Source organism: Hyaena hyaena, unplaced genomic scaffold (assembly GCF_003009895.1).
Source record: "Hyaena hyaena isolate Hyena2069 unplaced genomic scaffold, ASM300989v1 scaffold_204, whole genome shotgun sequence".
In the NCBI taxonomy this organism is placed as follows: domain Eukaryota; kingdom Metazoa; phylum Chordata; class Mammalia; order Carnivora; family Hyaenidae; genus Hyaena; species Hyaena hyaena.
This window is the reverse complement of record NW_024080837.1, coordinates 1,161,735-1,179,419: the sequence shown is the minus strand read 5'-3', so window position 1 is coordinate 1,179,419 and position 17,685 is coordinate 1,161,735. Positions and strand designations below refer to the sequence as shown.

Genomic DNA, 17,685 nt, shown 5'->3' with positions numbered 1-17,685 from the left:
GTGTGTTTGCCCAGCTATCCTTCACCTCTGTCCTCCACTCCAGGAAATAGACTCATTCCTCTGTTGCCTCCAATACTTGAAAATATTTCACGCTCCATAAGGGTACACCTGATAATGTAGGTGCTTTAGACACTAACCAGGAGGATAAATTAAAGGGACTTGTAACACACACACACGCACACACACGCACACACACGCACACACACACACACACACACACACACGCACACAGTTGGTTGTGAAATATAGTCAAGTGTTAGGGTAGGTATAAGCAAATAAAGAAGCAAACAGACAAGCAAAACACAATTTCCCCCCAAACCTTGCCTTTGGGTAGGGCTCTACTACAGAATGCTTCCTGTACATCACAGGGCTAGAGTGGATTTTTCCAATAATACCTGAATCATCATTAGTCCAGAAGGTTCTTGGGTCAGGCTTGGTCAGGATGCTGGCATGATTACATGGCTCTTTCGCCTTGAAAACATAAGGAGAAAAGAAGTGATGTGAAAATGGATTCACTGTTTTTGCTGTTTCAGACCTACTATTCTACAGGCAGGAGTCCAAGGCTGAAGCTAGCACATATGACACATCCATTCAGTTCTGGGCAAATTAGGATTGTGGGTGACCCTTGACCTGATGCAGATTCGCTGCCAGGGCTCAGGGCCAGATAAGCACATGGGGGTTGGAGCTCAGCTTCCACTCGCTTTTATACCCTGTGCTTTTTGCAATGTGCAAATGATAGAGCCGTATGTAGAGAGCCTGTATGATTGGCAGTATGTTAATGTGAGGACACTTAGCACATTAAATTGTTTTTTGGGTTTCTACATATTAGAAATGGTACTTTTAGTGTATATGTGCTTGGGGAAATACAGAATAAGGAAGAGCTATTTTTAAATTCAGTAGCACTTTAAAATGTCTTCTGAAACTAATATTATACTATTTGTTAACTAACTAGAATTTAAATAAAAGCTTGAAAAAAGGAATGAAATGAATTCTTATTTTTTTTTAATGTTTTATTTATTTCTGAGAGAGAGAGAGACAGTGTGAGAAGGGGAGGGTCAGAGAGAGAGAGGGAGATACAGAATCTGAAACAAGCTCCAGGCTCTGAGCTAGGTGTCAGCACAGAGCCCGACGCGGGGCTCGAACCCACGAACTGTGAAATCATGACCTGATCCTATGTCGTATGCTTAACCAACTGAGCCACCCAGGCGCCTCATGAATTCTTATTTTGTAATCATAGCAGAATCCCTATTTTTTCAGTAGTAGTACTCGCATATGGGCAATATATCTATTATGCATTCAACCTAACAGCTCTGCCTAGTGCACATGTAAATAATAGATTCTTCACAATAATTTCTGGGAACAGCACAATTTGATTTTTGATTTTTTACACAATTCTATACTAATGTGATGTGTGGCTTGAAAATGTATTTTCAATCAAAGGAATGGAAATCTTAGTGTTAAAAAGGACATTCCATTTATAGATATTTTGTATCTATAGTTTGATTACTGTGAAAAATATTACTATTTAATGGATAAATACCTTCCACTGCAGCAATAGCCAAAATACTCCAGAATGTTACCAAATACTTGGTTTAGTTCTGCCAATGTTTCCTTTCCAATAGCAGGTCTTTACTGATGAAAGAAGCAGTGTGTCAATTTACAGTCTGGCACAAACTCCTTCTCTTGTTAACCACCATCAAAGAATGTGTGGAAATCAGGATCTTAGAGAGTTATTTGCACCCTCATGTTCACTGCGACATTATTCCCAACAGCCAGGAGAGAGAAACAACCTAAATGTCTATGGACAGAAGAATGGATGAAGAAATCCACCATCTGCAACAATATGGATAAATCTTGAGGACCTTATGCTAAGGGAAATAGGCCACACATAGAGGGAAATGTTCTGCATGATACTATGTATGAGAGGCATCGTGAGAGGTAGTTAAATATGCAAACTATGAGAGTAGAATGGTGGTTACCAGGAACTGGGGAAGTAGGTATAAAGTAGGTATAAAATGGGTATAAAGTTTCAGTTACACAAGATGATTAATTTCTAGAGATCTGCTGAACAATACTGTGCCTATAGTTAATATTACTGTAATGCACCTTGAAAAATCTATTGATAGGGAGGATTTCAAGGTAATTGTTCTTACCACACTAACAAAAATCTAGGGATAGGTCACCATCCTCCATCTGTTCATATATCAGATAGAGACAGAAACTATTTGATATATAACAATGGAAGTAGTCAACATCTTATTAATGGAATTTTCTGGTAATGTAATATGTTTTTAATTGATAAGAAACACAATTTTAGAAGTAAAATTGTGGTTAAAAAAGAACCATTAAAATGTAATTCCGAGAAGGGGGTTGGGGGGAGAATGAGTGGACCAGCTCCATTCCATGGATGACATTTTGAGCAGCAATGCAAAAATCCCTCAGACTTCACTAAGTGGCCTCAGTATAAATTCCTTCAAAGGAATAACATATTCCACTAAAATACTGCTCTAATTGTTAGAAAGTTCTTTACAAGTTGAATTGAAATCTGGATCCGTGAAACTTTGCCCACTGGTTCTAGTTCGCTCTTGAGTTACATAGAACATATCTGCTCTCCTTCAGGAGTAATATCTCAAGTATTTGAAAATAGCTATTCTTTCTCTCCTTAGCCTTCCATTTCCATGTTGGCACGGCTCCTTCTTTCCTCTGTTCCTCATGAAATGGGTTCAAGTCTCTTTACTGAGGTAAATATTTCAAGCACACAAAAGTAAACAGTATAGTAACCATTTATGTACCTATCATCTAGCTGTTAACAATATTCAACATTTTCCCATTTTACCTATCTTAGTTCATCTAATCCCCTCTTTTTTAGGCTGGAATATTGTGAAGCAAATACCAGACATTGTGACATTTCATCGATGATTTCTTTAGAATGTTTTCAACTGATGATATCTTTTTTTCATAACCACATGCCATTAGCACATCTAACAATTTCAACAATAATAGGTATATTGAAGTTTAATGAAGGCTGTTAAGGTTTACTTACTTAATAAGTGACAGCATAAACATCCTGAAAATCAGAATGAACACTTGCATGATTTTGCATATAGAGCAGTTTGGAACTGATGATTTAAAAAGAGAGCCTTTAAAATTGTGAGTTCCACAAAGTCCGTGGGACTTAGTCTCACTGATTTGAAATCCTTATAGATTTTTGGGGGGAGGTTAACTTAAAAAATATTTTTCTAATAGAAATAGTACCAACTTTCAACTTATTTCTAATGTGTCCCTGGAGGCAAAGGAGGGAAAATCTCCTTGCCTGATAGAGTTGAAAGTGTTGGAGGGTGAAGGTGAAGGAAAGAGGATTACTTCGAGAAGGTCACTGCTGAATGCTTATTCCCTAGAGTTTTGTGATCTAGAAGTACTTTCATAAGTTACTATAACCTGAGAACATTAGAAAGATAAGGGCATTTGAACAAGGATAGAAGTAGTCAATATTAGAAGGTAGGTTATCTCAGAATATCCCATTTAGGGAAACATCAGATGTTCAGAAATTTTGGGCAAGCTCTGGGGAATGAACTTGGGAATAAATCATTAGGGATTCCACTGACATGAATAATGAGCCAAATCTTAATTCTACAAAATGCCTTCAGCTAATGGTAAGTTGTAATATTAGTTGGGTTGCTAGAAAGGAACCAGTTATGGTCACCTTTCTTCATTCCATCTTATCCTGATTTAAAGAACATTAGTCCACAATAAACAAATATACAGGCATATACAAATAATTTAAAAATCACCAGTGGGATGGTATAGGAAAAATAAGTCAAAACATATGGATTTGTCCCTGATTCACTTTTGATGTATTTATATTTTGTGTATGACTTAGGCATACTGTGAAAGTCATTAGTTCTTCTGAAAATACAGTGGGAGTTGTCAAAATGCTGGTCTCTTATGAACCAGGGTAGTTGATTCTCTCCCATCTCAGGTTACATGATGTACAAAAGTAAGCAAGAACACTTCATATCAAGGGAAATAAGGTTTTACTTCTCTAACTGCTTTAGTGAGGCTTTAGAAAATGTCCCCTGGATACTATCACAGGATGTAAAGCCATCCTGCAAATATTAAGTTTAAATTCAGTTCTGTGTATCCAGGGGAAGAAAAGTCTTCTTTGATTGTTTTCTCTTGGATGGGTTTATTATATCCAACACATATTTATTAAGCTTTTGTTTAAGTCCAAGATGTTACCCTCGTTGTTATAAGGACATAACAAAAACTCGTTGATTACTAGAACTCTATATTCTGATTTGGGAGCAGGACACAGACATCCAAAAAGATGTCTATGGAATCTGATATTAAGTACCTCTGAATCCAAGGTGAAGAATCTCATATAGCTATTACATCTTGTCCATATATTAAAAAAGGAAACAATAGTGTGGGCAAAGTTGTTGATAAAGGTTTAAAGGAAAAGGGAGGAATTGAACAGGTTTTGAAAATACTGGCAACATTTGAGTTGGTGGACAGTCTGTAGAAAGGAATTCAAGGTGGGGGGGACAAATCAAACAAAGGTGTGGGAACCAAACTTAATAAGGCATGATTAGGCAATTGTTGGTGGAACAATTTCATGGGAATAGAAGGCTAATGGGAGAAATGGTTGGAAACTAGGTAGAAACCTGGTGGTGAAAGCCTTTGAATGTCAATGAAACCTTCACTCTGAGGGAATTTAAGAGCCTTGGCAGGTTGTATGAAAGACCAGAGTCACAAAGGACCCAAACTGAGGGGATTAGGAGGCTGATGTCCCACTAGAGAAGTGTGGATGAAAGAATGATGAACAAGGGGACCTTGCTCATGGAAAGGGAGGGATGGGCATGAAGGGCAGCTGGAATGATTTTCTAAGATTTGGCAAATGACTGAAAATGAGGGAAGATGGAGGCATTCAAAATATGTCAGAGTTTTGGAGCTTGACCAGGAAGGATGGTCAAATGTGGTCACAACTGTCCACGGTCTCTGGCAGCTAAAGAAACCACTCCACACTGTGCTTAAGCTAACATGGCAGGCTTGTGGAGCACACGTGGGCCCTGGTTGTGTGCTTCACCCACGGTCCTTCTGGGAGCACTTGCTCCATCTCTGACCTACCCAGACCATGTCATCTTTGAATGCTTATGGGTGAGGCTTCACTTACACAGGTGTGGGCAGGTGGGTTTCTTCAGCCTCTACCTCTGAACGAATCCTTTATCTCGCCCATGGCAGGATGAGAATCCATCCATACTACTTCACTACAAGAAACATCCTACCATCTGTCTGTCTGGAATCACCAACTCCACCCTCATGAAGATGACAGTGTACACAAGGACAGCAGGAGTCTCATCAAGAGATTAGTCAAAGCATCTCATCTGAGATCCTCAGTGATTTATCCTCCTCTAGTTGCTTAACATTAATTACATCCATATGACATGGAGCAGAGGGACTATTCTTGGCCCCTGAAGAGACTGTGACTCCAAGCACGTAGATAAATGTTCTTCTTTTGGAGGCTTTCTTTCACTTGCATTCTTTTTGGCTTTTTATATTTTTCAGTTTGGCCTTTGTGACTGTGATTTGCTTAAGGCGATTTATTATCCACCCCATTTTGTTTATGTATGTTTCCCATCTGGCCCAGCAACCATCTCAGTTGCAACCTGTGGTCTACATAAAATCAGGATGTCCAGGTTAAGCCTCTATTAAATCAGATGTTAGTAGAGTTGAAAGGATCAGAGATTTGGGGGGCTGGAAGGGATTTTTTGTCACCTCCCTCCTTGCTTCATAGATGAGGAAATTGAGAACTAGGGTAGCTTAAGGGAGTGACTAATCGAGGGCTAGAGTCCAAATCTCAACATTTCAAGATGTCTGTTGAGAACTGATATTGGCTTCTTAAAATTTGGATTTATCCCCAAGTTTAAAGTTAATTCAATTATACATTGCATTGAATGAATATTTGTGGATGACATATTGAATGGTAGGTACAATGCTAAGTGCAATAGATGGGAACCAGATGGATGCATCCCCGCCATCAAGGAACTCATTTTCTAACGCTGGTAGTTCAGTATGGAGGTAGTTGGTATGGAGGCACTACATTGGGTGACATGAGTAGCGAGTGGAACAATATGTGGTCATTTTAAAAGCTTATGGGAGCCCATCTTCTTACGTGTTTTTCAGTAATAGCATCAGAATCAGCAATCACACATTTTCGTTTTTGAGTTAAAACACAAATCAAAGTAGACACACACAGTTGGTTTGACTGGAATCCAGGTCAAACCTTTATATATTCTATACCAAGTTAAATTCCTTTTTTTAAATGTTTATTTTTTGAGAGAGAGGCAGAGAGAGAGAGAGACAGAGAATCCCAAGCAGTCTCTATACTCAGTGCCGAGTCTAAAAAGGCTTGATCCCATGACTGTGAGATCTTGACCTCAGCCGAAATCAAGATTCCGATGTGTAACCAGAGGAGCCATCTGCGCGACCCTTAAATTCTTAGGTAGAAATTATTTGGGGATATGGTGTTTGTAGATTGTGCCTGGCTCAGAAAAGGCAATCACTGCATGTTCACTGATTACATCATTGATTTGGTAGAACTCAAAAGATAGTAAAGGAGCCAAAGTCAGTTAATGTATCACAGAATAATAGTATTTTGTGGGTAGAATGGATTTAACAGATGACTTACTTCCCACCCCCTTATTTAATGGGTGGGAAAACAAATTCTGAAAGAGGTAAAGTGACTTACGGAAGGTCACACAGATAGTCAGAAGTTATTTATTTTGTTTTCAATACCTCCCCTGTGGTTAAGAGAAGCTTCCTTGTCTTTATGTTAGATCACATTTGGTAGAAATAATGAGATAAAGCTGTTTAGAGCATGGCCTTCAGAGTTAGATAGACCTGTAAAACATATAGCACCCCAGACTTGGCTATGTGTATGACCCTGGGAATGTTACAAAATTTCTCTTAGCCTTAGTCTCCTTGTTTGAAAAATTGGCCAAGTTATTGTTTGGCTTAGGCTTAGCTTCCTGTAGGGCTCAATAATTTATTGGAGTCATTATCCATAGTCATAAAATCAAAATGTTAGTGAAATCATAATAGATTGGAGGCTAGAAGAAATAGAATCTTTTGATAGACAAAGTTTGCTCTGTTAATTATCTATATGCCAATAGTCTCAGCAAAAAAGAAAAAGACTTCTTTCTGAGACCTTGCTGAGCTCTCAGACTAGAACTTTCTTTGTTTAGGTATCTGTATAACTCTCTTCTCCTTCAGGTATCTGCTCAAATGTCATCCCTCTCAGTGGAGCCCTTTCTTTTTAAAATGGAAATGCCTTTTCCCCTTCTTTTTTATTTCACCATGGCACTTAATACCTCCTTATATATGATTGTCTTATTTATTTTTTATGGTATTTTATAAATTTCTTGAGCTCGGAGGGGGACTTGGTGCACAGTAGGCATTCAGTAAACATGTGCTTAAATGATTCAACTATTAATCTCTAAACAGTTAAAATTGAAGTCTGTAAGTCCCCCTCAGTTTTAGCTATTAGATGAAAGGAGATGATAATTATGGCAAAATGTTGTGGTTTAACACATGTCTTCATTTCTTTGAAGGTTTTAACCCTCCAGAATTTCCGGTGTTGGAGTACTGGAGTGATGTAGAGTGGGATTAACTCAGTAGCTGATGCTTCCAGAAATGCTTAGCATTGAAAGAAACTGTGCCCCACATAACAGTAAGGCTGTTGTGGGTAGCAAACCTGGTCTGCTGTTTAGTGCCTGACATTCCATTCAAATCAATTATTTTTCTTTGCATAAAGGTGTAGAAAATTGTTTAGGCTTTACCGTGCTACCAGATATATTCACTGGAAAAAAGTTATTAATGGTTGGCTACTTTCATTGTTCAGACCATTGTGTCTGACAATAACACAATAGGTGGCTGGGAAAATCTAATCTTCGAAACTGCATAGTCTCAATTCAATAGATCATTTGGATTTGTCCATGCCTAGTCCATGTCTAGTCTACAGCTGGATTTTCTTTCTCTTATTTAAGACACATTGCTTCGCGGTGGTTCCCAGTCAAGACTACACATTACAACAAGAAACTGAAAAAAAAAATGACAGTCCCAGGACCCCATGCAAGGGGAAAGGGGGAAGGAGTATCCCCGGGAATCTCTGTCATGCTTAAACCAACTTCTGCCAAACAGAAGTAACATGAATTAAGTTGTATTTATCCACCGGGTGCAGGGAAGAAACTATGTTGATTTCAGGGTCATTGTAACTGTATAAGGGTAACATAAGGAATGATGTCTCAGCCTAAGTTAAATGCTGAACAAACACTTATTCCTAGGCATCATAAAAATTAAAGAGAGAGAGAGAAATGTTTTGAGTACCTCTCAGGGAAACTGACAATATATTTCTTAGTATTTTTCTCTTTGAGCTTACCTCCAAAAAGGAATTCGACAAAAGGGGGAAAAATTAGAAATCTGGATCTGGATTTTATATGAAGTTCTAGGAAAAATGTTCCTACTGCTTTCCTATACAGAAGCTATGTCAGCTTCAAGGCCAATGTGATTATAATTTGCTCTTTGCTATAATTCTTAATATTTTATTTTCTTTTAATAAAAAAGTCTGATATTCAATCTTCCAATAACATTTTAGCCAGAGTCTAAGTTGTCAAATGCAATTGCCAGCAAAGGCTTGGTTTCTTTTTCCCTCTGTGAATGGAACTAGATACCTCCATTTAACTACCTGCTGTTTTTCTCGTGCAGTGGGCTAACTACACAGTATTTCATAGTCTGCAGGTCTGAAAATATTTCTTATATGCCTTGGCTTTCACAGAGTGCTTCTGCAAAACCAGTTAATAATCTGGCCATCCCAAGAGTCTAGAATGTTGAGTTAATTTTTTACAGAGGTTCCCAGATGTGCTGGAAGACTCACGTATAGTAGAGTCAGGCAACATTTTTTTTTAAGGTTTCATTTGATTTTTCTTATATCTGATATGAAACACACGTTAAAAACAATACCTGACCATTACGAAATGTATTTTCTGCATAAGCAAAAACACCGTGAATTCATCTTTTACCAAGATTTGAATGGTAGAGGTGGAAGGTTCTCACTGCAACACTGTAAAAGCATTTAGCCAAGTGAATCATACATCTTGACAATGATTCTTTATCCAACATGTCTTTGGTATTCAGTGGGTAGGTCATTAGGCCCATGGAGAAATAAGTGGGAAAATGTCCAGGGAATGAAAAACATCTATATAATATGTGGAGAAGTCGATAGTTTTACTAAATACTGAATTTCAACTTTAAGAGGTGCAGGTTCTGATCCCAATCAGAACACCTGAAGGGAGTTACTTCTGGGAAGTAAGCAGAATAACGTGAGCCTGTGAACATTCCAAGAAGATCCCGCTTTAGCTGTTTCTCCTTGCAGGTATTTTCCACACACAGTCAGCTTTTATTTTTTCTTTCTGTCTCTATTTCTTCCCTACTTATTTTTCAGTGGGCTCTAGACAATCCTTAGTGAATTGAGTCTGCATTTTATCATTCTGTATAGAGAGCATATAATGCTCACGAAACATAATTGTGGATCCGGAGTTTGGTCAAGGATCAAACAGGCATTGCAGATATTTAAAGGCATATAGGACTGTTACTGAGGAACGAGTGATGCTACTTTTAGCTGTCCTAAAAAACAGAAGCAAATGCCACCGCCACCTGGCATTGAGGTTTTTCCTATACCTAAAATATCAAACATTTAAAGTCACACTGTAACTCAGCATATAATTATTAATCATATCTCCATGGAGTATTTACGTATTTACGGGCCAGGTGTATTTATTATCTCATTACTCAGTTAATCCTCTGAACACCCTCTAGGCCCTCTTACTGTCTTTTTTTGGAAGGAGGGTAAATATGGACAAGTTAACCTGTCAGATCTTATCCAAGGAGGTGACACCGGCAAAATGGCAGAGTAGGAACCTCCAGGCTCCCACCCTTGGACAGAAACATCAAAAAGCAAGCAGGAACTGTCAGAATCCAATGTGTGAACCCTCTAGAAAGCAGTCAAAAGTTTATAGCAACCAAATGAAGGTTGTTTAAAACGGATGGGGGCAACTTAAAAATGGTAGGAAAGCTTTGTGATGTGATTACTTGCCCTCCCCCCAACCTCTCCTGGTTCACGGTCAGTCCCGGAGACTCAGCCTCCCGACCTGTTCCCTCGTTCCCCGTCCTGGCCCTGGACTGCATGTCTCTTTAGACCTGCCCGGGGGCCACCCAAGGGTTGCTGCATGGGACTCATTCCTCAGCCAGGCCAGAAAAGCATGTGCTAGAAAACTTTAGAAGGTGAGAAACAAGTGGAGCCCTCAAGAGCAGAAGACTCACACCTAAAGCCAAGAAAGGAAAAGCATACTGTTCTAGTGCTTCACCTTAACTCACTTTGTGCTCACAACATCCCTCTGAGAAAGGTATTATTATCATTGTGCCCATTTTACAGATGCCGAGATAAGGTAACTTGGAAAAGGTAACTGTAGCTAGCAAGCCCAGGCGTTTAGTCACAACATCATAACACCTCTCTCTCTCTCTCTCTATACATATATATATATATATCCATATATATTTATATATATATAAATTTATATATATATAAATTCAAATAACTTAGATTGCAAATATTACATGAACTATTAAAATCTTATTGGAAATTTTATTTGCAATTAATTCTTTTTAATTTCAGGGCTTATTTCTGCTTTATTAGTCTGTTTGAAGAAGAAGAAAGAATGAAATTCATTCTATTTTTAAAAAATATTTATTTACTTTTGGGAGAGTGCAAGCAGGGGAAGGGCAGAGAGAGGGGGCACAGAGGATCTGAAATGAGCTCTGCACTGGCAGCTTAACCGACTGAGCCACCCAAGTGACTCTGAAATTCATTCTTTTCAAAAAAAATTTTTTTTAATGTTAATTTATTTTTGAGAGAGAGAGAGACAGAGCGCAAGCAGGGGAGGGCAGAGAGGGAGGGAGACACAGAGTCTGAAACAGGTTCCAGGCTCTGAGCTGTCAGCACAGAGCCCAACACCGGGCTTGAACCCATAAACCATAAGATCATGACCTGAGTCAAAGTCGGAGTCTCAACCAACTGAGCCACCCAGGTGCCCCTGGAATTCACTCTTGTTACCATCACTGTTCATTTTCTTCCCAGATGGTATAAAATATATTACTGTTTTAAGTATTTGTTGTGGGAAAATAAAGATGATAAAAGGATACTTTTTCACAAAACAATGATTAAAAATTACTTAGGGAAGGGGCCCCTGGGTGGCTTAGTCGGTTAAGCATCCGACTTTCACCTAGGTCATGATCTCGTGGTTCGTGGGTTCGAGCCCCGAGTCGGGCTCTGTGCTGACTGCCAGCTCAGAGCCTGAAGCCTGTTTCAGAGTCTGTGACTCCCTCTCTCTCTGACCCTCCCCTGCTCACGCTGTCTCTCTCTCTCTCCTAGAAATAAATAAAACATTAAAAAAAATTACTTAGGGAAAAGAATCTCCATTTCAAGGAAATAGAGGGAAGAGAGTAGAAAAGGAACAAAAACATATGCTTCCTGAATAAAGCTAAGCCTTTCTATTGCTTATTATTTATAATTTAAATATTCCCAGGCTGTAAACTCTGTAGAAAAAAGGCCTGTGTCTTGACTTATTCACCAAATTTCAGTACCTTACCATAACAGCATACTAGCACCAGCCACAATAGTAGTTACATAGCCAAGTAACAGTAGGTACTTGTTAAATAAATAAATGATAAACCATGGTTTTACATTGTATGTATGTATGTTGCTACTCAATCCTGCTCAAAACCAGAAGTGTGTCCTAAGTAAGCATATATAGGTCACTACTTATGTCACCTTAGTTTCGATGTATCCAAAAGTCCCCCATGGGGGGTCCAAATGATGTTCTAAAGCGGATGAAAATTCACGTCTTGTACCTGCTGTGCTGGTTGCTACAAATCACTGGGGCTGCAGAAGAGAGATACCGAGGGTGGGGACGGACGTGGGTAGATTTATGGCAAGTCTTTGTCTCATGCACACTATGCTTCTTAGTGCCTCCACTTGGTCCCCAAACCTCTCTTACTCTTTTCACTGAGTATTTTAACCTAATAAGAGTAGGCCTGAAGCACCCAAGTGCATAAAGGAAAATGACTCTAAGCAGTCTATTACTTAAACATCTGCTAAATCATTCCATCCTGTTACTGTTTACTCCATAACCATACAAAAGTGCCAGTTCCATTTATATTGGTCACATATGCTTAGTTTCTTAAAGGAAATGGAAGAAATATCTTTTCAGAGCATCCATGGGAGTAATTGTTTTTTTAACTGAATTGATTTTTGAAGGGAAAGAAAGATCTGTCCCCAGTTCCCCAGGAGCCACCAGAGTTTCTTGTGGGTTCTTCTGGGAAATTCCTATGCACACATATCCAAATGTGTATCTGCAATGATTTCTTTGTGTGTGTGTGTGTGTGTGTGTGTGTGCGCGCATGTGTGAGTGTGTTTGTGTGTGCTTGCACCTACATTTCTGAGCTTTGTGTTTCTGGAGAATAGCAAGAATGAGGCTTCAAGGTCAAGAATGGGGAAGTCAATTAAAAAAAGAAAAGGAAAAGGCTTGCTTAGAATCTTTGTAATTTCTTTCCTGCACTCAACACTTCTTTTATCAATACCTTGTTCCCCAATTAAAACCACTAAAAAGTCTATGTACACAAGGGCATTTACAGGGCCTTAAGAGTTTGATATGATAATTAACAGAACTTGACCTTGCAGTAAGGCTGCTGAGTAAGGCTGGAGGATGACAGCTCAGAACACAACACTTTATATAACTCTCCTCGAAATGAGTTAGACTTTAGTGCTTGATGCTATGGAAAATTTGCCTCCAAGGTTACTGAGGCAAGTCATAACTGAAGTCAGTATACTGATTTATCATCACGCTCCTTAAGTAATCCAAGCTGCTCATTAAAAACCTAAGTGGAAAATGCACTACCAATATATTTTAAGTAATACATATTTCTCTTTTCCCCATGTGAAAGGATAGGATTATCAATGATGGTCTTTGATTATATGTTTATGTTTTATAAGAAAATGATATTTCTAATAATAAATAGAACCAATTTTTAAAATGCCATATTCAGTGCTGTCAGTGTTTCATAAAATTAGTATTTTCATAGGTTTCTTTTTGTATTTTATTTAAAAATGTGTGTGTGTGTTTATTTACTTTTTAGAGTGAAAGAGACAGAGTGTGAACAGGGGAGGCGCAGAGAGAGGGATACACAGAATCCGAAGCAGGCTCCAGCCTCTGAGTTGTCAGCACAGAAGCTGATGCAGGGCTCGAACTCACGGACCGTGAGATCATGACCTCAGTGAGCTGAATTCAGATGCTTAACTGACTGAACCACCCAGATGCCCCTCCTTGTATTTTAATTTTTAAATGTCTTCTGAAAGCTATTACATTTTAACAGTTTTAAGATGTTCAATACTTTCATTTATCTCATTTTATGTCATTTTTCCTAAATAAATAATTCATAAATTTGCTCACACAAAGCGGTCTTAACGTTATTCATAATTACAACACACTGGAAGCTACCTAACGTTTAATGAAAAAATGACCAAAGATCAGCATAGCCACTATGCACATGGCACCTCTTAAGTGTTTCCAATAGTATGGAGAAACGTTACCCATGTTATGTTAAATAAAAGAAATCACAATATAAAATTGTATTTCAATTGTGTATAGAAGGGTAGACAAGTCAATGCATGAAGCAGTGTTTATTGCTTTCCTGTAGTGGCATTATGGATGCATCTCTTTTGTTTCTGTCTCCTAAAATTTTAATGATATTTTTATATTATCTTTATAATATGAAATTATCTAGCACGGATTGATATCTATAAATCTATCTATCTATCTATCTATCTATCTATCTATCTGTCTATCTGGGAGTTTTGTCCATATCTAGGAAATGGAGACGATGGGTGAATGTCCTAACGACTGGAAAGACCCTGATTTAAGTGTTACTATAAAAACATACATATGTGTATACGTATAATATACATATATGATGTGCATTTTGAGGTGATAGTCTTATGCATCTTTCAGCATAGATTTGTCGATGATCTTGAATGCATGCATGCATACTCTACCTCGAGTCTTTAATTCTAGTTTAGTGTTCTTGAGTTTCTCCACTTGTGCAGAGATAATACTTTCTAATATTAATCTATGACAGGTTCATTTTGTGTCACTGAGAAACAGGGAACAGGCAATGTCAAGGCTCCTGCATGAAGATTTCTTTTAAGTCCTCGAGGCCTTGGTCATTATTTCCATTGCCTACTTTCTCCATGGACCTGGTTTTCTCCCAAGGTAAATGAAAATACACATTCCAGGGCAGTACTCTCTTAAACTTCCCAAAGACCGAAATTGAATATGCCAGACAAAGTTACCATTTCTGGAGGCCTAAATCTTTAGAGATATTGATCAAATTGTGTATATTGTAATCATTTTCAGGCTGCTTTCTATCCCCTTCCTGCCCCCTCCCCACCAAAAAGAAAAGGAAAACAATACACTTGGGATTCAAATATAATTCATGCAGAAATAGCCCAAAATATTTCTAAAGGCTCTAAATTTGTTCATAATCACATGGATGCCAAACTAAATTGGCTTACTTATTATACTGGTATTATGCAGCTGATTTTGATTCATTTTTTTTTCTTTTTCCTTTGGCTAGAAACCTCCTGGAAAAACATAGAATTGGAAAATTCATCCAAGATTAAGTAGAGGAAAATATTTGAACAAATATTAACTAGAAATACAATAAAACATTTTTTAGTTGTGGTTATAATTTCTATAAACGTATCTTGGAGAAATCTTACTTCTGTATCAGTGTTGCTTGAAAATGTCTACTCTATATAGACTCTCTATATAATGTCTATTCTACAAAATGTTTACCAAGTCAGTTGCATTAAAAACAAATCTAGACCAAAAAACCCTTTTTAATAATAAGATACCTAAAAGGACCAATATTAAAATAAATAAATGTAGACTGAGAATATTATGTGAAGGAGGTTTTAGATAATCCCAACTTAGTGTTGTTCTGAACTCCTGGTGTACATGTTTAATGACTGGAGAACTTGGAAATTGTCTAGAAACCAACTACAGTGATGGCAAAATGATTCAAGTGTTGCAAAATAAGACCAATGAGGAGAGGTAAATAGGCTGTTACTTATTTTCTTAAGAAAAACCAGATGCCAAAGGCATATATTCCTTGAGTGTAGTGGAGAGCTTTCTATACAGAAATGGTTGGCTACCTGTACTGAGTACAAAACAAGGAAAACAGGCCGGGTTTGAAGTGGGAAGGCTTTGGTTAGACAGAGTAAAAGTATTTAGATGTCAAAATGACATGCAGGTGGATGTTATGTGATCTTCTCTAGAGCTATGAGAAATTTTAGGCAGCTTTGTCTAAAGGTGAAGGATATACTCATGCTCCTTCTAGGCCTATGATTCAGGCCCTTGGAAAGAATCTTCTTAAAGCCAGGAAGTTAATGTAAACTCTGAAACAAAATGAGCTGACCATCATAAACAAAATGAGAAGCAAGTAAGATCAAGATGAAAACATAACTCCAAACTCTTTGTAGAAAAAAGACAATAAAGGGCAAAATGATAAAGTTCATTACAAAGAATGTAGAGAAGTCTTAGAGGTGGAAAATATAGATATTTTAAACAAAGAACAAGATCAAGTGTCTCCCCTAGACTATGATCTAGGCATTTCTGACAAATTCATTTTTCCAAACACTGGGTTAGGAAACATAACTTCAAAACATGGAGAATTTAGTTCAGCGTCAACCTGACAGCCATATGCTCAGTGGTTAGTACAAGGCTGCATGGGTGTGAGGGTCCTCAGTCAGGATTACCTGATTATTCCATCAGTGTCTGACTTTTCTATACAAATTTTAATCTGTGGCAAAAGGGGTGTAGCACCGTCAGGTTCGTTCCAAAATAGACTGTGAGTCAGTTACAAAAGAGGGATTCCAGGAACTCGAATTTTAGCGTAAAGAAGTTTAAAAATTTTACATATGACTCAGTTCTAGCACATTTTGCATACTATTAGGTACTTTCTCTTCTTATAATTGCTTCTACGCTTCACCCCAGAGATTGTTGTTTTCATCAATAGCCTTAGATAAGTTATTTTTAAAAATCATTAAGAGATGACCACTTAGGGGTAGTTTGCTGGTGACTCAAACATGACCCGAAATAGCTTTATTCTCAGCACTTAATGTTCAAGGTTTTTGAGATGATTATACTAATTGCAGAATAGGATGGCTTACGACCTGTTGAGTTACAGCTCTCCCCTTCTCAAAAATCAGGAGGCCAGGGGCATCTGGCTGGCTCAGTTGGTTAAGCATCCAACTTCAGCTCAGGTCATGATCTCACGGTTTGTGGGTTCGAGCCCCACGTCGAGCTCTGTGCTGGCAGCCAGCTCAGAGCCTGGAGCTTGTCTTCGGATTCTGTGTCTCCCTTTCTCTCTGACCCTCCCCTGCTCATGCTGTCTCTCTCTCTCTTTCAAAAATAAATAAAAAAGATTAAAAAAATTTTTTTTTAAATCAGGAGGCTATTAACTTCAAAGGTTGAAGGCATTCCTGCTATTTTCAGTTTCCCTACACATCCCAACAACATTTTCATTGGTCTTATTTTAATAAGATAAACTCAACTTCGCTTACGTATATATACATGTACATATATATGTATATTAGGAAGGTGTTTTTCTACTGTTTTGTTTTCTACCAGCTTTTTGTTTTTTTCTATCCTATTACATAGTCTGACTCTGCTGAAATAGCTTGCCACCAAAATATTCTCTTCTCTCAAGCAAAGATACACTGAAAGGAGTAAATAAGCCATGTGTTTCAAGTCTCAGAGGATTTGAATTAGAGTAAACCTGCCATTGAGAAAAATATACTGTTAATAATTCACATAACACAAAAATTTGCACCAGTAAAAAGGTGAATGGAAATCCTATTTCCAAGTATGATGGCTCCCTCAGTTGATGTGACCTAATAATTCTTTTTTTAGAGTATAATTGTTCTGGAGCCTAGAGTTTTTTTCAAAGAGATTATCTGTATCTCTGGGGAAAGGATTGCCTTCCAGCTGGAAAGATCATCTTGCCTCCATTCTCTCACCTTCTGCATAGGAAAGTAAATAACTTACTTCCTGCATATGCACACCTGGATTATTTCTCATGAGAGCGAGAAATAGGGTGATTTATGAATTAGGAAAGTGACCATAAGGTCTTAGAGAATCACTGACTCTAGATGAAGGGAGGATCTTGGGAATGGGGTTTATTAATTTTTTCATAAATGACATGAATTAGATATGAAAACTGCTTTTGAGAAGCCTATTAACATCAGGAGTGAGGTAAGCCCTCTTCCAGTGTTAATTACACTAACTGCTACAGAAAGAAAAGGGATTCTGGCAACGACTTCCCACATGGCAGAAATCCAGAACAGAGCTGAAACTAAAGAAGTGGGAACCAAAGTCCAATGAACTGACATACAAACTTTGTTTTTCAGTTGAGACTAAAGAATATTAGCTTTATCACATGATTCCTCAGATCAGTCAGCTTTTCTTTTTTAATTCCCTCAAACTTTCATGCATCAAAAGATGGTCCTGAGAT

General features: G+C 38.0%; 1 protein-coding gene across 1 annotated transcript in view; it reads right to left on the bottom strand.

The window, feature by feature from the left end:
• The window catches only part of SGK1 (serum/glucocorticoid regulated kinase 1), a 112,687-nt gene that overhangs the window by 32,982 nt on the left and 62,020 nt on the right, over nucleotides 1-17,685 (bottom strand). Inside the window, exon 3 of the mRNA XM_039242043.1 lies at nucleotides 396-471. Within this exon, the coding sequence (XP_039097974.1) occupies nucleotides 396-471 (76 nt within the window). The remainder of the gene's footprint in view (nucleotides 1-395; nucleotides 472-17,685) is intronic.